Source organism: Sardina pilchardus, chromosome 6 (genome assembly GCF_963854185.1).
Source record: "Sardina pilchardus chromosome 6, fSarPil1.1, whole genome shotgun sequence".
NCBI classification, from domain to species: Eukaryota; Metazoa; Chordata; class Actinopteri; order Clupeiformes; family Clupeidae; genus Sardina; species Sardina pilchardus.
Genome location: NC_084999.1, coordinates 21,700,277 through 21,722,991, shown reverse-complemented (window position 1 = coordinate 21,722,991; position 22,715 = coordinate 21,700,277). Strand labels below are relative to the sequence as shown.

The window sequence follows — 22,715 nt, the reverse complement described above, 5'->3', positions numbered from 1 at the left end:
GTCAAGTAAAGTTGTTAGAGTGTGCATCAAAGATCTCACTGATCAGCTCGACCCCTAATAGTCCACCTCTAATTCTTAGGCTACTACTACTCTCCGCTACTGGAAAAGTACGGAGATTCACTCAATTTCCCATAAGCATTAACATTTATGTCCATACATTTGCGCACCGCCATTCCATAACGGACAATGGCAACACCCTTGATTCAGCTCATTTTCGTGGCAAGTGTAATTTATTTAACTTCGTGTGCTTTGCATGATGGTAAGTTAAGTCAACTTTTTTCCTATTGTAGGCTGTCTTTACTCTAGTGTTACACTCACTGTGGCATTTGTGATTAAATATGTAGGCTATCCATTGGTGTTATTGACTACTAGGCTAGGCTACAAAGTGCACCTCATTGATATTCGGCATCAGAAGTGTTTAGTCTACAACCCCATAACCTAGAAGAAAGTGTGCACGTTTTTTTTTTTTTTCTCTCTCGTTTGGTTTGAATAAATTGAGTTTACGATGTGGGCCTACAAAATGTGAATAGCCTATTACTTAAACGTGACCACAACTGTAATGTTAATTTTCGCAGTGAAGTTAGTTTTAAGTTGGATATCTGACAGACATTCAATAGGCCATTGTTGCTTGGGCTATACAGTGTTGGCAAGCACTGAACACACTGATAGCCCGACTCCTCGCTAGCAACCGACCGGTGTTATACGGTAACTGGCTTCCCGTGTCAACTTGCTTCCTTGATGACGTTCCACGATTGATGACGTTTCTTCGACAGATGTGGCACCTTGATTTGTCAACTTTCTGATATAAACGGGAGACGAACGAATACAAATATGCATGACATCTTTAAATGTCAAAATTGGTTGTAGTAGGCTACGTGCACTGGATCATGAATATGCCATCGAAAAATTAATACCTAAATAAAGTAATTATAACTCCACGTGGGAGTCGAACCAGCAATAAACAAGACTGCAAGATTGACAGGCTGTTGCTCATCTATTCACACCACAAACGCTATTAGGTTACTTGTGACGTTTAGTGTAATTGACTTATACCAAGTATATCATGATTGTAGCAAGTTAACACGCCTGATCATGTTATCTTGCTACCGAGTTATCTTGCTACCGTTGCCCAAGCCATTAACCCAAGCCATTTATCCTTTTAAGTAGAGAAATGAAGTAGGCTATTGTAAAACATCTACCAAATCCATGTTTACATGTCAGCAACGTTATCGTTAATACCCTATAAGCCTACGTGTTTACTGAGTTTTGACTATCCTTGTGCGTAAATGTTGCGTAAAATATGGAGACGTTAGACTTCTTCTGCCCATTGCATTTCAATGTCCGTGTTTCATGAACTGCATTCTTAAAAGGATAGTCTAGGCTGGACAAAAGGATACAAAATTAGACAACATATTTTTATTTTAGCCTATTTATTTGCTGGCGTTCATGTGTCTCTGCCGGTCTCTGCTACAGACAGGTAGAGGTGGCCATAGCCTAGAAGTTACTGAAACGTTTGTAAAACTTAACCATGATAACCAACTTAGAAGGCCTACGAAATGGCTTGGGCAACGGTAGCAAGATAACTCGGTAGCAAGATAACATGATCAGGCGTGTTAACTTGCTACAATCATAATATAAATGGAGGAATTCAAGTGCCCTACACGTCACAGCTATTCAACAGATGGTTCGTGGCATGACTAGATGAGTGGTAGACTGACAATTTTGCCGCCTAGTTTGTTGCTGGTTCGAATCTCACGTGGAGTTATGACTTTATTTAGGTAATAATTTTTCGATGGCATATTCATGATCCAGTGCACGTAGCCTACTACAACCAATTTTGACATTTAAAGATGTCATGCATATTTGTATTCGTTCGTCTCCCGTTTATATCAGAAAGTTGACAAATCAAGGTGCCACATCTGTCGAAGAAACGTCATCAATCGTGGAACGTCATCAAGGAAGCAAGTTGACACGGGAAGCCAGTTACCGTATAACACCTGGTTTCAACTAGGAACCGTCTATAAATTACTTTCTGAATTGCCTTAGGCCTAATAGTTTTGTATGGACAAGTGTGTTAGCTTTGACGCGTGACCTACTACAAAATCCATGCAAAATCAGTAGCTTATCCCATATTGGATTAATAAGATACACCTCCTTTTTACGGGGCTATTATGCACACTCGATTTTAATATAAAGAAAACCCAAACATTTTATGTAGATAAAACAGTCTACTTTTCAATACTTCCCAAGCCATGTGGTCTTATGACTTCAAACCAGTGCAGAAGTTCTCCTATATGGGCCTAATGAGAGACAGGGCACTTTTTAAAAAATAGGCCTTTTGTGCACACTCTGATAGTAATATTTTAAAGAACACCCATAATTCCCCATATGGAATGTCTGCTGAAAGTCATGTGAACCGGTGACATGGGACTAATGCGGCATTATAGATATGGGCCTAATAAGACTCATCTCTTTTTGTAGGCTTTTTGTGCACACTCATTGTGAATATTTTAAAGAACATCCATACTTAATTAACACTCACATATTTCAATATCTTCCAAAAAACCCAAAGTAGAACAGTTCTTATCTATGGGACTAATTAGATACACCTCCAGTTATGTTTTGTCTTATAGGGTAATGCTGATGCCCTTTTGTATTAATGATGTTGTGCAAGAGTGGGCGTTTACTATTACTATTATGATTACTATCTGATATCAGTGCCAGAAACCTCAGCATCAGCAATATATAAAGACATCTGTTATCACAGCATTCAATAGTCAATAAACTTGTGTGCTTTAAAGTAATACTTTTTTGCCCATGGTATGAGTAAACACCTTTATCTTGTGGTATATGAACGACTACAGGACCACTGATCCACACCAAGCTGGGAGCCCTCAGAGGCGAGTACTTGCGAGTGAGGGGAAAGACGACTGTGGTTCACTCCTACCTGGGCGTGCCCTTTGCTAAGCCACCTGTGGGACCCCTCAGGCTGGCCTCACCCCAACCTGTGCAGGGATGGGAGGGAGTCAGGGATGCCACCAAGCAACCACTTATGTAAGTTAATCAGGTCACACTCTCAGTATTAGGCGCAAAAAAAGTACCTTCTCAAATGGTCCCTAATTAGCCTACTGGTACTTGAAAGTTGTTGTAGTTCAGTTCAACCAAGGAGCACAATCCTAAGCAGACACAGCCATTAGGCGTACAGTACAGTACATCTCAATAATGAAACTATGGTAGTTAGGCTTAGATGCTGTGCTGTGCATGTGGTTGAAAAGGACTATGTAATACAATGCCTTTTGTGAACTAAAAATAATATCCGGTTCACCTGTGTCTAATTATTCTTTATTTTTGAATGTTTTTCTCTTTTCTTTTTTATTATGATCTTTACGTTTAATCTATTCTTTGACTATTAGCCTCCTATGCTTTTATTTGATAATACAGTTTGCTTTTTTTAATGTAAAGCACATCGAATGACCTCTGTGTATGAAATGCGCTTGGGTAATTCTCTCCTTCCCGTTTCAGTTATGCACTTCTGTTTTGCGCATATTCTCCCGTTCCAGCTTCTGTCACACCCACATCACGCAAGTTCGAAATCAAGGCGGCATTATGAAGGAGGCATGATTTGACCTTCAGAATGCCATTTAAATCCAGAAATAATACCAACCAGTCTTTGATTCTGAAGGTGAACTGAATAAAGTGCGTAACTGCAAGGGGCTTTAAAAGCCATGGCAGAATGTGCGCAAGAGTTGTAAGAAACGGCCAGATTTGGAGTTGCTCCATCCAAAACGCGTAACTCCCTCTATACTCCCCCCCCCCCCCCCCCCCAATATAAACTTAACTGTGACCGTTACATTTAGCACTCTGGTTCACTCAGGGTGTGTCATAAAGCAAACTAAGGCCCTTTCGTCGCTTTCAAGACAATAAAAATATTTTATCAGATGTACCTTTCGTTTAGACGTTGACAGTGTTTTGGGGGCTTAAAATCGTAAACAAAAAAGAAACTTCCAGAGTGGACATCTTAAAAAACGTTACACCGTCACGTTCCCGTCTAAAGCATGAAAAGGCAAAAGTCTGCTCTGATCTGCTCACGGTAGCTCTCATTGGTGCTGTTGTGTGCCAGTGCTTCACACTACCACCTAGCTGACTGGCATGAATATTACATTGAATTTCATAAACTTTCGCGTCACCGTATGCATACAGATTTACGCCAAAAAGCGCTCGTCTAAACAGGGAATAAAAAGTGAGAATGCAATGCCACTTTTTGTGTTTTCTCTTCAGATCGTTTCCGTCTAAACAATCAACTTAAAACAGTACCAGCCAACACTTTGGGTGGGTCTCGGAGGGTCAAAGTCTTCCATGTAAATAAATCCCTCAAATTCATTGCCCATGATGTTTGTAGTCTCGGTCCAAAGTGAGAAAGTCCACTGCAGTGTCCATTGTGAACCTAGGAGGGTGTAAACGTCTAATAAGCAGATTAATGAGATCACCCAGAAATAACATTGACTCTTATGCATAGTAGAGTCATGCGATAGCAAGATAACAGATATATGATATCGTGTTGTGCAAGGGTATCAGCATAAATGCTCAAAGGGTAACTTGCTCTGGGTGACATCCATGAGACCAAAGTTAAAGGCAGTCAGGGATTTTATGAGATATCAGGTCGATATCATTTTTTTACCACATTCTTCTCACAACTGCTAGATGTCTTCTGTGAGTAGGCCTACACTATACAAGTGCTCTGTAGGCTCCACAAACTGGAAACAATCAAGTGAGGGCAGTCTGTCCCCCAAACAAAAAATGAAACTGTATGGAATTTCTCTGGGAATTTGTTTTGCACAAAAGCTACAAAATCCCTGACTGCACCTTTAAAGATGTGTAATTATCAGTGCACATGCTCTACTGTAGGTGGGCTTGCCATATGGGTGAGTGATATATACACTGCCCAAAATAAATAAGAGAACACCCTTATAACATAAAGTCCATCAAACTTGTAAGCTATTAGTCTGGCCAGTTACATAACATAGGTGGTTATGAATTAGTTTCATCTGCTTCGGTGTCATTAACGTTAACAAAAGATGCACTAGAGAGGCAACAACGAGATGACCCCCATTGTCAGAAGGACTGCTGTGTCTCTCAGCTCAGTCTCTAAAGGAGATTCCAGGAGACAGGCAGTTGCTCTAGGAGAGCTGGGCGGTGCAGGACCAGTATCTGTTCCTTTGTGCAAGGAGGAACAGTAGGAGCCCTACAAAATGACCTCTAGCAGGCCGTTGGAGTGAACGTCTCTGACCACACAGTCAGAAACATTTCATGAGGGTGACCTGAGGGCCCAATGACTTCTAGAGGGAGCTGTGGTCACTCCCCAGCACTGTGGAGCTCAATTGGCATTTGCCATAGAATGCAAAATTGGCAGGTGCGCCACTGGCACCCTTTTCACAGATGAGAGCAGGTTCACCTTCACTGCTCCTGGTTCATCCAGGTTCACCCTCACTGGATGAAAACTTCAGTAACCATGTACTGGTGCAGTGGGCCCTGGGTTCCTCCTGGTGCACAACAATGGCCGGCCACATGTGGCGGGAGTGTGCAGGCAGTTCCTGGAGGATGAAGGAATTAATAGCATTTTACTGTCCCCTATATGCTCCCCTAAGTTAAATCCAGTAGAACACCTCTTGGACATTGCGTTTTGGTCCATGGCATGCACTACCGTAAGTTGCACCACAAACTGTCAAGGAGCTCAGTGATGGCCGTGCTAACATCTGGGAGCAGATCTGTCTGCCATCTCATTAGGAGCATTCACCTAAGTCGTCAAGCATGTGGGGGCCATACGAACTACTGAGTACCATTTTGAATTGCTATGATGACATTTAGGCAAAATTGTTCCCTTTACTGACTTACACCACTTTGTGTAATTACCACATACACTGACTTGCAACACACGCTTATCGTTATTTCTTAATATTAGTTTATGTTAACTTCATTTAATAAATTCATGTATTATTATTTCAATGCTGCGTTGGTCTCCCCTTAATGTACATACGTGAGCCAGTATGTTACAATCCTAACATATTCCCTGGTTCATATCAATATATTGTCACACACGCTGGCTCAAGCATGGGTAACATAAAGGGAGTTCCTCGCAAAAGTAACAATAAATGATATTTATTAAGTAATAATAGAAAGTCAGTATGATGAAGCTATAAAAAGTAAGGTGTAGTGCATAAGTGTCTAGGGGTATTATAAGTACAATGCATCAACAGACTCAAACTATAACATAATAGAACGACGGTCGAGAGGAGAGGGAGTCCCCCCGCATCATGGGAAGTGGCCATTTTATCCACTGGCCCACATCAGGCCCAAATCTCTCACACCTGTGCGCTGACACGTCTACCGCCCCCTGCTGGAACAATGAAACAAATAGAAAGATAATAGAAGAAATGGGCGGGGTGCAGGTCTGACCATGACAGGGTCGTGACAATATCCATCAGCATGATGTTTCTTCCCATTGATATCTGATGTGTTTCACAAATGTTCCTTTAATTTCTTTTTTGAGCAGTGTATTTAACCTGTATGACCAAAGTTATAACGCTTATGATAGTACAGTCATGTGCAAACAGTGAAGTTGCAACTGAAGTTATGTACAGTATTATTATAGCATCATAACAGCCTGAGGGAGTCCAGCATGTTTGAGGAAATGAGCCTGTTTGTTTTTAGGTGTCTACAGAATCGACAGATATCTATAGACTTCGCAGCAATGCTTAGCATGGTTATGGAGCTTCCTGTAGTGTCTGAGGATTGTCTCTATCTGAATGTCTACACTCCTGCCAAACCTGCTGAAGATGCCAAGTTACCTGTGAGTTCAACCAATTACTTACAGGACACTGTAACTTACTGTTATGTACTAGCCACTCCACTGCATACTTACAGACCACTCCACTGCATACTGACAGACCACTCCACTACATACTGACAGACCACTCCACTATATACTTACGGACCACTCCACTGCATACTTACAGACCACTCCACTGCATACTGACAGACCACTCCACTGCATACTGACAGCACACTCCACTGCATACTGACAGAACACTCCACTGCATACATACTGACAGTATACTGAAAACTCTACTGTATACTGACCACTCCACTGTATACTAATGGACCACTCGTCTGTATGCTAACGGACCACTCCACTGTATACTAACGGACCATTCTACTGCTTCTGACAGAGCACTCTACTGTTACTTTCAGGCCTACTGGAAAGATATAGTTTCATTTAACTGAGAAACACAATTTAAAGCAGAAACAGTAATCATGAAGGCATCTCATGAAGAAGAGATGTATTACACGTCTGAATAATACACCTGTGGAGGTTTGGCTTAAATGTGCCACTTGTGGTTTGGAAGGACTGTGTCAAAGATCGTATAGTTACTAAGATGAATCATAAAGGGGTTTTTCAATGGAATGAAATGGCACCCACTTCCGCCTCCTAAAGGGGCGTGATCAGTGACGAGATAATCGGTTTAGAACGGTGTAGAATCAGCAGAAGCAGGTGCCGTTGATGACAGGTTTATTTCTACCATAGAAATGCTCCCGTTTGCCTCCTAAATGGGAGTGGCAGTTGCGTCACAGTGAAACCAGAATTTACCCTCATATGAATCGTCTCGTTTTATAAACCGTCTCTGACTGTGTCATTTGCTTATTTAGAAGATTGTTCTTCTGAGGCTACTGTATGTGCTGCTGTCATCCAGGTGATGGTGTGGATCCATGGAGGAGCGTTAATCATGGGCTCCGCCTCCTTTTATGATGGATCTGTTCTGGCAGCCTATCAGAACGTGGTGGTGGTGCTGATCCAGTACAGGCTGGGATTGATGGGTTTTTTCAGGTGAGATGTTTGTGTGTGAGTGTGGTTTGTGCTTTTGAAAGTTTCATCATCCCTGACACTCTTACTATTGCCATTTCTATACATATATACTGTACATTTCAATTGTGTTCATTATGAATATGAATATGATCAATATGAAGTTTATGGAAATGTGGACCGAATTGCTCTCACCACATTGACCAATCAGACGGTCAGACCCAACTATGCTATAATTTCAATCGGAAGGCATGTTGGTGATTCTGTCAACTGTGGTGGGTCTGAACACTGTCAACTGTGTATAGCATGCAGTCTTGGGGAGTTTGTAAATGTCCAGACCCTTTATGTTCCCTTCTGTCTCCTGTCAGCACTGGCGATGATAACGCCCCTGGAAACATGGGTTTCTTGGACCAGGTGGCTGCACTGCGGTGGGTTCAGGAGAACATCCAGAGCTTCGGAGGGGACCCCTCGTCTGTCACCATATTCGGGGAGTCCGCAGGAGCAATGAGCGTCTCAATGCAGGTGAGGTTCTGAGCTAACTCTAACACTAACCATGGGTCTGCAATGAGAGGGACTCTCATTCCCAGCCATGTTCAAAAAGAGGACAGACTTCATACATCAGGGCTATTCAATTAGTTTGTAATAGGGGCCAGTTCATGAAAAGTATCACAACTGAGGGGCCGGAGAAATACCGCTTGAAATATGAGTAATTACGTACAAATGTAGATACAATAAACTACAACAGCACAAATATGGGTGTTCAAATGTTGCATTTTGTAAATGCATAATATCAGAGCCCGTCCCTTATTAGACATTCTCTGATAATATCGTTTTTTGGTGGTTATTTGTGTTTTGGGAATATTTCTGCCACAGGCCCAGACTACCACAGTGGTAGGCCAACATTGGGAAGGTGACACTGGATCTATATTGCTAATATGTTGCATTTTGTAAAAGCATAATTATTTTGTGGTTATTTTGTTGTATTTGTGTTTTGGGAATATTTCTGCCACAGGCCCAGACTACCACAGTGGTAGGCATTGGGAAGGTGACACTGGATCTGCATTGCTATGGCTAATATGAAATCTGTGATAACATTAACAGCAATGGAATCTGAGCTTTGCGCAGTAACTGCTAGGTCCATACAATTTCCAATGGGCACAAACAGGTTTCAAACAGTGTTTAAATGAATTAAATGTGCGTAATCGGTCGCATATGTAACTCTTCTCAACATACATTTAACGTTCCCACCATTTAAATTGGATGAACGTGTTCACAGATCAATGTTACTTACAGTGGACTTGACATCAAGGCGATGGATGTGTATTAGTTTCACACTGAAACTATTTCCATGGTGCAACCCGTTAAAATGTTAGTAGCTTATAATACTCCAACGTAGTGGCAATTTACGTTGAAACTAAGCTAAGATGGAACTTATGTTCAACTCGGTCAAAACTTTACGTGCAATTGGCTGAGGTGCAGTGGCTGCAGGACTTCAGAGCGAGTGAGAGCATGCAACAGAACTGATGCCACCAAAGTTAAACTTTTAAACCGACTCCTATTTGCTCCAATAGCTACATTACGAGTGGCGAATGTTTTCGCGAGGATCTGCTTGACTGGAGAGGCACACTACCGGTGAGATTTCATGCACCGAAAATGCTTCATGCTTTGAGGAAAAAAGCTTGGATTTGGCGCACGTCAACATGTTGGTGACGCTGCGTAAAAACGAAGCAAGGCACCTCTTTGTATAATATCCAGTAACAAAGTAGCCTACAGCGGCAACGCACCACACAGAACATTATTTCTAGGCGCTACTCGCAGTGTAGCCTATCACTGCACCTCCATTAGCGTGTTTTCCACCAGCTATTTACGTCTCTACCGATCATAAAGATTTGCTCATATATAACATCAGCCAACACTTCAAGGGCCACTACAAAGTATCTCGGGGGCCGGATCCGGCCCGCGGGCCGCTAATTGAAGAGCCCTGTCATACATCAAACACGTACAATTTGGGGCGAGCAGTTGCACACCCCAATTTCAAGCAGTCTTACCTGAGGTTATTTTTCTCAGAGCTCACGTTATGTCTTTCTCATTTCTCGTCATTTCCAGTCTGCACTCTCCACTCTTCACTGTCCTGTCAAATACAGTTTTATGAAGTTGAAAAAAAAACAAAAAATGTTAAAGCTAGTAAATCAACTTCAATAAAATATTAGGTAGCACATATGGTATCTCATCTGTATGCCAATGCTACAACTGTACCATCTAACTGAGCACATGATTCATTTTCTTGATGCGTTATTGTCATTCCATAGGTCCTATCACCATTGAGCAATGGCCTTTTCCACCGTGCAATTACAGGGAGTGGGGCCGCCACAATAGAAACCTTCGTTAGCCTAGAGCCTATGAGAACAGCTAAGGTCATCACCTCACATCACCTCACATCATTTGTTTTCTATTCTGAAGTGTTGAGTGGTCATAATACCCTTAGATTTGTTTCTCTGTTCCGTTAGATTGTGGCCAATGCTATGAAATGTAATGGCACCAAGCCACACCAGATTGCTGACTGTGTGATGAAGATGTCGACAGAGGATATCTTAAAGGTTGCGGAGGTGAGATGCTTTAGTACCTGACAGAAGATCCATATGTTATATGTTTCTACAGTGTCATCATTTCAAGTGATGAAAATCTCAACGTGTTGCTTGATTGTTGATTTAAACTTGTCCACAGGTGCTATATACCTTAGCTACAGATAGACATAATGTATTTAGGAGATATTTGATGACATTTAGACTAAAACAATAAGAAGTGTACTCAGTAAACATGCAGCATGGATAAAACAACACTCAGAAACTCTAACATTCATATATTCATATTCAGATATTTCCAAAAAAATATTGTATTACATTCTCTATTTCACAGATTAAGGGATGGCTCTTTGGAGTGACTAAAGATGGAAATTTCATGCCAAAACATGTGAAGGACCTTTTTGAATCTCATGAGTTCAGCAAAGTCCCATTAATCAGTGGTGTGACCAATGATGAGTGTGGCTGGATGGTGCCTTTTGTGAGTAAACTCACTCTGGTATTTCACTGTATGTGCATTTTGTGTGTGTTTGTGCGTGTGTGTGGGGGGGGTGGGGGTTCTGGTTTAAAAATGAATACTCTGTTCACGCTGTGTATATTTTTCTCAGTTTAATGCTCCACCTGGGTGGGTGGAGGGAATGGATCGTGAGATAGCCAAAGAAGGTATCATCCACTTCTTCCCAAAAGTGAGCATACTGATACTAACTTGCCTTATCTATTATCAGTGACAGAGTGATTCTACCCTGATGTCCTTGATGTTTTGTGACCAATGCAACTGTGTGTTTATAGACAGAGGACTGGATTATTGACTTGATTGTAGATGAGTACTTGGGTAGTGGAGAGAATCGGATCAAAAACCGGGATGGATTTTTAGAGCTCTGTGGAGATATTCTCTTCATCATTCCTATCATCAAGCTATCGAACTTTCACAGAGGTAAGACATAAATTAATATATACTGTAGGTGAGGGAGTACTGTGCTGGGCAGTTTACAGGGATCTTAACACCTTACATACTGTATACAATCACTTACAGGGAGGCTGCATCTGGCAGGTATAACTCAAGTGTTCTGCCCGCATAGTGTCTGGCTACACCAGATGTGACAGTGGCACATATGCTTGAAAACGAATAGATCAGTCTTACAATACGCAAACGGAGCACTTCAGTTGCGGACCCGGTGTAGACCTGGTGTGAGGCTCTCATCCATGTGTGTTTGCCTCCTAGCATGTCTATGGGCTATGTTTTTTTGTCCCCCCCCCCCCCAAAGAAGTTAACAGAAGGATTGCAACATTCTCAGAATCTGTATGATCCAGGCAAATAACAGTGAAGGCCTGTGCTACATCATGTTAGAGATGCTTTATTTTGAAAGGGACCGTTTCTTAACAAAGGAAGTATTTGGAGATGGATCAGTGCCTCAGTGAGAGACACAGAGATTGTCATACTCATCTCTTTATTTATTCCCAAAGACTCTGGTGCACCGGTTTACATGTACGAGTTACAACACCGTCCGAGCACAGTCTATGACAGACGTCCAAGTTTCGTTAAAGTGGACCATGGAGATGACATTGTGTATGTCTTCGGGAGCTGCTTCATGAAAAGCCATGTCAAGATTAACGGTAATTCTCCATTACAGCTATTACAGTAACTGCTGTTGCCTAATGGCTGACTTACCCTTTGATCACATTAGTTCCATGCACACAATCCTTACAGCAGGCTTTATCATTTTGAATGCAAATAATTGTTTAACAGAACCGCATTTTAAGATGTGTATTTATTACTGTAAGTTAAGTTACATATGTAAAGATTTGTCAGTTTCTTTGTAGTTATTTCTGTTGTCTTACAGCCACCTGCACGGAGGAGGAGGACGAGCTGTGTAGAAGAGTTATGTCATACTGGGGAAACTTTGCTCGCACTGGGTAATGTATCTGCACTGTTTAAATATGTTGCTCAATCAGGAAAACATAACAACATGGTGCAACATGGTTTTCATTTTGAACCTTGACCTTGACCTCGTGACCTTTTTGTTTTACCCTTCTTGGCCACTATAGTGAAGAATAATTTGCTGAATTTGACAAAAATGTTCATTAGAGTTGTAGACTGTGTGGATATGTTTCCCATGGGTACAATTACTCTGGTACATGTTGTCCTTTTTCAGATCTCCCAATGGCCCTGGGTTGACCCACTGGCCGATGTACGGTGCTGGGGAAGAGTACTTGGGGATTAGCCTGAAGCAGCAGGTGGGAAGCCACCTGAGGGCCAGCCGCTTTACCTTCATGACGGAGACTCTTCCCAAGAAGATCCAGGAAAAGAAGCAGCAGCAAAGTCATGAGCTGTAGAAGGACAGCGTCAGCTCCCTTCTCTTCACATTAAACAATACTTCCATAAGTCTTCAGTGTCTGATGAATTATTTGATGAAGATATTTGCTAAACAGCTTCTTGAAACATTTGGACAAAAAGTTGTTGACTTTTTAATCATAGCCTGGAATAACTCTATACATTAACACAGTGTTATCTTAAGCTATATAACATGCTCCCTGTGAGAGGCAGAGTTGGGTAGGCTTGGTGAACCCTGCCTGTATTTCCGAAAACCAGACTAAGAGCGTTACAAAGTCCAATGGTTTGCAAGGTGTGTGCTGCTGTCACCATTGAACATTCTGAGTGAGCGTGCGCGAGTTAAAGGAACCATAAATCAATTTTGCACGATTTTTAAAAGTAGCACTGAGGTGCCGTGTTTGTGAACTTGTAGGGATCTCATTTCAGTTTATGCAGTGATCAGCTATCTGTAAGGAATGCCTACAACACAACCTGGATTGGAGTCTAAAAGAGTATAAGGCCTATGCACCTGTTTTACACAACGTTATTAATTAAATAATAAATAAAAGGGAACGGTGTCGGTTTGGTGTTTTCCCTTTCTCATTATGACTGTGCACGTCGAATTTTCCCTAGAGGTGAATGACTTATGTAGGTGAAAGAGTAAGGGAGGGGCGGAGCACTGCTGTAGCCTTCATATTTCCAGTTCTTAACCGACTAAACTTACGACCTTACGACGTCTGTTCTTTTCAGTAACCTGCGCGTAACTGCAGTGCATTTCCCCTGGACGCTTGGTAGGCAAGTTGCTACGATGAAAAGTGTCTTACCATTGATTTTCTTTGCAAGTGTTCTATATACAAGTTCATCGACCACTCATGATGGTAAGTGTGTCCTGGAAAGTGGAGGAACAAACTGTATGAAATCTACTCGCATTTGTTTTGAAAATGGAACTGCTTGATACCGTGCCACAAAAAGATTGTGTTGCTGACTGTAACATGTCAAAAGTCATTTACGCCTAAATGAGAAAGTTTAGCCCTTATGCCAAGTGCATAACATATGCAAACCATTTCTCTGATAATGATCATAACTTTTTAGTTTGTGAAAATATAATGTTTAACCTGCTGTGGTATGAACAACTACAGGACCACTGATCCACACCAAGCTGGGAGCCCTCAGAGGCGAGTACTTGCGAGTGAGGGGAAAGACGACTGTGGTTCACTCCTACCTGGGCGTGCCCTTTGCTAAGCCACCTGTGGGACCCCTCAGGCTGGCCCCACCCCAACCTGTGCAGGGATGGGAGGGAGTCAGGGATGCCACCAAGCAACCACTTATGTAAGATCATCATGTAGCATATAGTAATCCTCAGGGGCCAAAGAAGGGTGTTCGAATGACCCCTTAACATTTTCATTTTGTTGCCCCTAATGAATTTATTTCAATGTTTTAGACCCTAAGTTTTTGCCTCTAATGATCATTGTGAACAATGCGGACACAATCCTAGTACAACAGTAGAGGAGTAGTGGTGCAGATCTAGACAAACATAATACGAGAATCTAGGTCTCATGAGACCAGATTGAAATGACATCTAAACTAACCCAATGCAGGCATGCAAACTCCTCACCTTTCGGCGAAATTCGCCGTTTTGAATCAAAAATAGGTTACTTACATGGTTCGTGCAGATCCGATGAGAAAATATTTAAGGGGGGGGGGGGGGGTCAAGGTGAATTGAATTTACAACTGAGTTTAGAAATCATGCGCAGACGCTAACGCATCTTGAGGTGTTTCTAGAGCCGCATTTAAAACGTGTCTGATCAGCAAGGGATGCGTGAATGTAGCCCCTATGCGTTTAATAAACATTAGTGGAAGCGAATTGTTGACAAAGACGCAACGCGAACAGAATGCGCACGCCAAGTATAGCCTCTGTTGTGAGCGCAGATAGATGCGTCTGAGATGTCAGGTGGAATATAGTGATTCTGGCGAGAAGAGATGCCGAGGGATTTCACAGGTGTGCTAGTTAAAACTTTCAACTTCTATTTGAAAAAGACGCTGAGATTAGAGTAGCAACATAGCATAGGTTGTTTTCTTCTAATGATGAAAGTTTAGCGAAATTAGACAAACATGTAGACATAACGAGTTATTTTGATGAAGAATGCGTGCAGTTTGAACCATCTAGATCGGCAAAAGGTGAAGCAAATAGGCAGACTTTATCAGTATATCAAAGGCTAATGTGACAGTTGAATTAAATGCTCATAAACTGGGCTGGTTCGTTTTGTCCAGAGACGTAGTTGATTGACATGATAATGCTGTCTTTTAGAAAAGTGGGCCCTGTTACGCGAAGCACACTGCGCATAGACCTTACGCAAAGCCTACGCAAAAGATATGCAACTCAAATGATTCGCTATAGTAACGTAGCCAAAAAAAGTTGCGACTGCTTCAGACCACACGTAACGCACGTAACCGTTTGAGTTATGTGTGTGACTTGCAACAATTTTCATGAACACCCGGATCATTACGAGTTTGTGAGCCATGCGTAAATTAAATTTACATTTGATTGTCGAGTTACAGGAGGACCCTGATCAGTAGCCTAGTCTGCGCCTACAGGTAGCCTACAGTTTAACATGTAATATGAAGACAGTTCACATAACTTTATTGGTTTGTTAAACACACTAGCACAATATAGCCTAGAAAATACAATATGTAGCCTAGTAGCCTAGGCTGCATATTAAAACGTTTTAAAACAATTTGAAAAATTAAAGCCTACCCTATTTTATATAGGCCTAATAATATTAGTTTGAAATAGTGTGTGTCTCAAGCAAGATTATTGGTTACCTGGTTTGGTCCAAGAAATATTCAGACTTTTCCTTATTCTGATAGTTTAAGTGTCCATTAGGCCTATGAAATCATCAGAAATGTGTAATAAATACATAATAAGTACATAAGCACAGAGAAAGAGAGATAGTAAGAAAGAAAGAAAGCGGGTCCCTCACACTTTGGAAGATTTGTTTCCATGTTTTTTTTTTTTTTTTTTTTTCGGGGGGGGGGGGGGGGGGGGGGGGGTCGGGGGTCGGAGAAGAGTCTCACCTTTTTCACCCCTGACCAGTTTGCATGCCTGCCAATGGCTTGAGAAGACAGACATCATGAATCCAAAGAAAAAACAGCCTTGCAATTTTGGCTGGTGCAACAGTGACATCTTGCGAGAATTGTGAAAAATTGTGCAACTGGTCAGTACATCTCTTTTGTAATTGTCCTGGCCTGTTGCTATGCTCCAAAACAAATACATGTAACGTGAGAAGGGCTCAAGCCATGAGAACTATATGTATTTAAAAGTATTCAAAATGGCAATTATGATAATATGCTGTATGTAGGCCTACTCTTCGACTCTAGGGGGAAGCCCATGAACCTGACACTTACTGTAACTGAATGCCTTTACTGTAAAGCCCATCATGACAGCTGTGGGGCCAGAGGCCTATGTTAACACCTAATACAATCAAAGGAGGATAATTGAATTATATCTGGAATTATGACACAGTATAAACACAGTCTTTTTGTATTCATTATGTCCATACTGGCGGATGATGAGCACAGCCTTATATCCCATTGTCTTTTAGGTGTCTACAAGATCGACAGATATCTGTCATGTTTGCAGAAGCATTTGGTGTGGTTGTTGAGATTCCTGAGGTGTCTGAAGATTGTCTCTATCTGAATATTTACACTCCAGCGAAACCTGCTGAAGATGCAAGATTGCCTGTAAGTTCCAGGTGTGGTGTGGAGACACAATCCATGGCTTTATGTTTATATGTCTCGGTTTTGAATAATGCGGGGTGGGGGTTGTGGGAGATGTTACAAACCCACCCACAGCTCCATATTTTTCACACCTATGGGTTACCGTCAATTAGGTCATGGTGTGGATCCATGGTGGAGCGTTAATCATGGGCTCCGCCTCCTTTTATGATGGATCTGCTCTGGCAGCCTATCACAACGTGGTGGTGGTGCTGATCCAGTACAGGCTGGGATTGCTAGGCTTCTTCAGGTAAGATTGCAATTATGACCTAGATTTACCTTTATTTTGATTTGGAGAATGATTGTTGTTGTTGTTGTAATATAACATCTACACAATGCTCTGATCTATGCTTTGTGCAAACATAGTTCACAGACATAACATGTTTTCCACTTCTGTCTCCTGTAAGCACTGGGGATGATAACGCCCCTGGAAACATGGGTCTCTTGGACCAGGTGGCTGCACTGCAGTGGGTTCAGGAGAACATCCAGAGCTTTGGAGGGGACCCCTCGTCTGTCACCATATTTGGAGAGTCCGCAGGGGGGGTGAGCGTGTCACTGCAGGTGGGCTTCTGTACTCCTGAGTTCAGTATTTGCAATAAAAACCTGAGTCGCATTCAGAGGAGCCTTTACCGGTAGACATCCATCTTGACTGTGTGCTGCAACTGTGGAAATGAAAGAGTAAAAGAAAGCTTCAGTGAACATCTCCTTTGAAAAAATCTATCATCATCTGATTTAGATTCTATCCCCATTGAGCACTGGGCTTTTCCACCGTGCCATTGCAGAAAGTGGCACTGCAGCCATGGATCTCCTCACTGGCATACCGCCTATGGACACAGCGAAGGTTATCATCCCGCACCATCTTCATCTTGTTTTGCATTACGTAATTGATTTGTTTTTCACCCATGTACTTTGGATTATTTTCCCGTAGACTGTGGCCAAAATGTCTAACTGCACTGGCACCAAACCACAGGAGATTGTTGACTGTGTGATGCAAATGTCGACTGAGGACATTTTAAACATCACGATGGTGAGCATTAATTCACTTTTTTCATTGGGTACTCCCAGTTAATTAGAACAATCCAATTTCTCATTATAATCTCCACATGCATCTACTGTACCATTAATGGAAATGACCCAAACCCTTCATTTACAGAATGGAGGTTGGATCTACGGGCCAGCCATGGATGGACATTTTTTACCAAAGAAAATTGGAGACATATTTCAGTCTCAGGAATTCAGCAAAGTGCCTTTAATTAATGGTATCAACAATGATGAATGTGGATGGGCAGTAGTTAGGGTGAGTAAACATACACCTTTTGGATTCCTGATATAGGTCTCTATGTGCAACATTTTGGATGTCATCTGTATTATATTAGGACATCCCCGGTTTCCGGGGACAGTTTCGGTGGCCTGTCCCCAGCTGGAGCTGTCCCCGGTTTTCACTATGACTGACAGACCTGAAATTGGAATTTAGAAAAGAGAAAGAAAGTAAATACTGACCAAACGTATAGCTACAGTTTCGCAACCTACTTTACACGCACAGGCTCAAGCCAGCCGTAGCACGTGCTCAGCTCAGAGATGTTCTAGAATGCCCATATTTCTGATATTTTGATTGGTGGAATAGCAGTTGTCCCGATGGCACATAAGTATGCGTGTTTTTTCCGCTCAGAGGCGCTAGGGGGAAGCCGTCATTCAACCCGAAATAAGTCAAATAATCATTCCAATGACTCCAAAGCTGATTAGTTAAGGCAAATTAAGCTAAAAAAAACCTTGCAGTTTCCCTTTAAAGCATCAGCTATCTGTCTGTCATAACATGCATTTAGACGTGTCCCACCCTCATAATTATTTTGTTGCCCATCCATACTACATTGGGTATGGGGAAATTTGATTGTATGACTGATGAGTTTTTTGATGAGAACTTTTGACACGATTTGGGAAAGATTCTTGAGACACTGTAGTTTAATACTTATGCCCACCACTCAAGCTTTACTCAAATCTTGTGAAAATTGTTTGGTGTAAGGAGGCCTTAATATGGGTGAAGTGTCTGATACCTGCTCCAGATGATTTTCAAAGTTATTCTTGATCTTAGCTAGCCTACTTTGTGATCAGAGAAGGAAACTCCTTGTTAATCACTTCCCTTGCAATTTAGGAGTACTAGAGTAAGATAAACTGCTTCATGAATAGTAAGGGAAGTGTCCCTGTTTTAAGTTTACAAAGATACAGTAATGTTTTGGAGGTATTTACTCTTCCGAACTTTCGTCTCAGAAATCTGGTCGCTTTACATTATATGGAGGTTGTTGTCTTGTTTTAATGTGGATTGAATTAGGTTGTCATTTGTGTTTTGTAATTGTGTTTGTTGTCAGAATGTGGCTCCACCTAGTTGGAAAGAAGGAATGGATCTTGAGACAGTCCGAAAATTAATAGCCGCCTTCTTTCCAAACGTAAGCATTAACTTATTGTGATACTCTTCACTATACAATGCAACCAGCATTACCGTAATCATTTTTTGCGCTCGATACAAATATCTGTTTATAGACAGAAGATTGGGCCATTGACTTGGTTTTGGATGAGTACATGGGGAGTGGGGAGGACAGCATCAAAAACAGGAATGGATTCACAGAGCTCTTAGCAGATCTAGTCTTCAATATCCCTGCCGTCAAACTGTCAAAGGCTCACAGAGGTAAGAATGTTTGGCTAAACTGTAACAGATATCACTGAACATAATGATCACATTTACATTTATTCACTTACCGGTAGTTAGCAGATACTTTTATCCAACGTGAGGAATTCCAAAAAAAAGATTAACATCCAACCAACATTGCAAAGTAGACCTACCGAACAGTAGGACTATCAGAGGATGAGACTGCTGAAGTAGTCAAAGAAGATAGTAGAAGGAGAGGGAAGTAGAAAGAAGTAGCAGAAGGTAAAAGAAGGAAGTGTTTGGTAAGTGCATGTTAGGTATAGGTTAGGGCTACATGTTCACATGCTTGTCAGTGCTACTGATTTACTCATAACAACATAACACAATGTAAGAGTTGTTACATGAGAAAGTGTGTGTGTCTGTGTGTGTGTGTGTGTGTCTGTGTGTGTTTGTGTGGAGGTGGTCCTTGGAGTAGTACCTGTGCTTTCAAGGCATCAGTCTGTGTTACACACACATACACGCACACAAAACACTTACCCATGAACAATCACAATCCCTCCCACAGATTCTGGAGCACCAGTTTACATGTATGAGTTGCAGCATCCTCCAAGCATACTCTCGGACAAGCGGCCAAGCTTTGTCAAGGTGGATCATGCAGACGATCTTATATTTGTCTTTGGATTCCCATTCATAAAAGGTCATGTCAAGATTAACGGTAAGAGTTTTGTGCCCATGACCAGAGATCGTACGAAGAAAAGGCATATTGGCAAAGACATATATATGAAGAGCTCTTTTCCAAAATGCTATAAATCCATTTTTGAAAAAAAAAAAAAAAAAAAAACATGTTATTGAATTGTGTATTTCAGGTCATACAAATACAAAATGCAGTTGTTTTGTTTTGATTGCGTAAAGATAAATCAACTAAACATAATCCAATTACAGTTCCCCTGAAATAAGCTTAAACATGATTAAAAATGTAAACAATGATTTGCGAAAAAATCATCAGAATGGTGGATATAGTGTTTTGGAAAATAACTCTTTATATATAAACTTCCAGGTCTTTTTCAATTATGGTAACACTTGCTAAACCGTTTAAACCGAATGTTTATGAGGCAGTATTTCTCCATGTAAGTGAACAACTGTTTATGATAAGCTGGAGTTTTGATAAGTTGGAGAATCGATTTTATTGGTTCAGGATGATGCATGTGACCCAAGCTAAAGCTAGTTAGCCATTATGTTTTCATCAAAGGGGAAACAGCCATGGCATTGGATATTTATGTTATGTAATAGGTAGCCCCCTCTTTGGAAGATTATGCGACAAAGAGGACACTTTGTTAATAAAGGAGGACAAAGATGCAAAAAGCTGGGCACCCAAATCTTGTTCAGTTTCTCCAAAAAGTTGTTTAGGGGTGAGAGTTTGTTTTGGGTGATTAGTATTGCCTATGCTGTTCTAAAGCCCAGTGGACAAAACATTATTCATGGTTAGCAGGTGGAAAAGTCCAGATTCAGAAAGTAAAAGTCCTCCCATATATCTGCGCCAACCATTCAGTTAAACCAGCTGATTCTAGCACAACTCTTCAGCTAGGTAGAGCAGTTAATTAGTAAGATCAACTATGTTAAGTGCACAGGTAGAGCCAATACATGGTTGGATTTTTACTTTCTGAAGCGGGACTTTTCCACTTCTGATAATTAGCTACTTAGGTGTTGTCCGCTGTTGCCCATCTTACAGGATGGCACATGTGAAAGCCGGATCATCTGGATCTGGAGTAGTCAAGCTGTTTGCAATGCTGATGTTCTGTTTACACGGACCTCTACCTCTAAGTGATTATTTAATTGAACAAAAAATTGTATAAACCTATACACACTGTCTCTTTCAATTTAGGCACCTTCACAGAGGAAGAAGAAGAGCTTTCTAGAACAGTCATGTCATACTGGGGCAACTTTGCCCGCACCGGGTAATGTTACTAAATATATTTGAGAAAGAGACTGTAACACCCACAGTTTACACACATCCACCACACCACATATAACCCCTCCGTGTTAACGTTTTAGAAACGTGGATACACCTTGGTGTTTATATGTGTGTGTGTGTGTGTGTGTGTGTGTGTGTGTGTGTGTGTGTGTGTGTGTGTGCGTGTGTCCTACTTTCAGATCTCCCAATGGTCCTGGGTTGACCCACTGGCCGATGTACGGTGCTGGGGAAGAGTACTTGGGGATCGGGCTGAAGCAGCAGGTGGGAAGCCACCTGAGGGCCAACCGCTTCACCTTCCTGACGGAGACTCTTCCCAACAAGATCCAGGAGAAGAAGCAGCAGCGCAGTGACGAGCTGTAGAAGGCTGAACCTCAGATCCCCGCTCTAATAAACCAAATCCAGTCTTGTTGAATGATTCAAGACCAGTTTAGTGACTTTAAGCCGGCAACAAACCTTCTACCAATTTTACAACAGAGAATTTAAAGATTTCTGTTCATGGGTACGATGAACAGCTGCTGTGATGAGAAAGTCTCTACTCCTTTAATGGTTAGAACAGTGTGATATGTATGTGCTTGAAAATGTTTGGCAAGAAAGCTGCACGTTTTGACATAAAACACTCCTCAGGAAATTGGAAAACGAAAGCACTTTTCAGTGGACAAATGCTGAACACTTCAGAAATGTTTATTTCTTAAAACATTTGATTAAAAGACAATATACTCAATTAGTTTGTATGTTTACACTGTTTACAATTATTTCCATCCTGTTGGTCAATTGTAGGCCTAACGCTGAAAATCAGAAATGCTTGAATCTGCTTAGCATTCAAATTCCATTGCTCAGGCTAACAGTGTTTTGTCAAGTGTCCCAGACTGTCACACACCCACACTTTGACTTTCTTTTTATAATTGTTAGTTTGGATCAGAACATATCGGACTTCATGCATTTAGCTTGTTGGTTTCCCTTTCTCATTATGACTGCACATCAAATTGAACGGTTAATGAGCGTGGTATGGTTCTATGTTGGATGTTGAATATTCAACAAATTCGAAAAATCTATATAGCTCTGGCTACGAATTTATCTCAAATCAACTTTGATGTGTTACAAGGTCTGCCTATACTGTATAACACAAGTTTTTTTTTTTTTGAGCTGGGTTCATTAGATGTGTTTTGACGTAGGTCAAGGTCAAAAAGTGTAATACTGTAGATTTATAGCATTTTGAGAGTAAAATATATTTATAAAATCAAAGGGTGGATTTTTAAATAAGAAGCTTTGTGTTATGTGTGGGGCATTTAGCTGGGCTCATCAGATGTGTTTTGACAAAGGTTTGTGAAAAATTCAAGACGCAATAGGTGTATTATACGACGGAGGATTAGTGCCACATGAAAATAATATTTTTTCAATAACTTCAAGAATAAAGTAATTAGTTATGAGAATAAAGTAATTAATTACGAGAATAAAGTAATTAATTATGAGAATAAAGTCGTTTATTACGAGAATAAAGTCATTAATTACGAGAATAAAGTCATTGATTAAGAGAATAAAGTCGTTTATTACGAGAATAAAGTAATTAGTTATGAGAATAA

The 22,715-nt window shown here is 41.2% G+C and overlaps 2 protein-coding genes across 2 annotated transcripts; both read left to right on the top strand.

The window, feature by feature from the left end:
* On the top strand, positions 1-12,820 carry LOC134082977 (carboxylesterase 5A-like). Its single transcript, XM_062539049.1, has 13 exons — positions 1-259; positions 2,865-3,054; positions 6,709-6,847; positions 7,749-7,882; positions 8,227-8,380; positions 10,168-10,272; positions 10,366-10,464; positions 10,775-10,918; positions 11,046-11,123; positions 11,227-11,371; positions 11,902-12,051; positions 12,279-12,351; positions 12,591-12,820. Exons 1-13 carry the CDS (start codon positions 187-189, stop codon positions 12,769-12,771), a joined length of 1,665 nt encoding a protein of 554 aa, XP_062395033.1. The 5' UTR covers positions 1-186; the 3' UTR covers positions 12,772-12,820.
* A 624-nt stretch (positions 12,821-13,444) lies between these two features.
* LOC134082979 (fatty acyl-CoA hydrolase precursor, medium chain-like) lies at positions 13,445-21,856 on the top strand. Its single transcript, XM_062539055.1, has 13 exons — positions 13,445-13,626; positions 13,888-14,077; positions 16,351-16,489; positions 16,639-16,772; positions 16,930-17,083; positions 17,259-17,363; positions 17,451-17,549; positions 17,676-17,819; positions 18,886-18,963; positions 19,058-19,202; positions 19,729-19,878; positions 21,046-21,118; positions 21,315-21,856. Exons 1-13 carry the CDS (start codon positions 13,557-13,559, stop codon positions 21,493-21,495), a joined length of 1,662 nt encoding a protein of 553 aa, XP_062395039.1. The 5' UTR covers positions 13,445-13,556; the 3' UTR covers positions 21,496-21,856.
* The last annotated feature ends 859 nt before the right edge of the window (positions 21,857-22,715 follow it).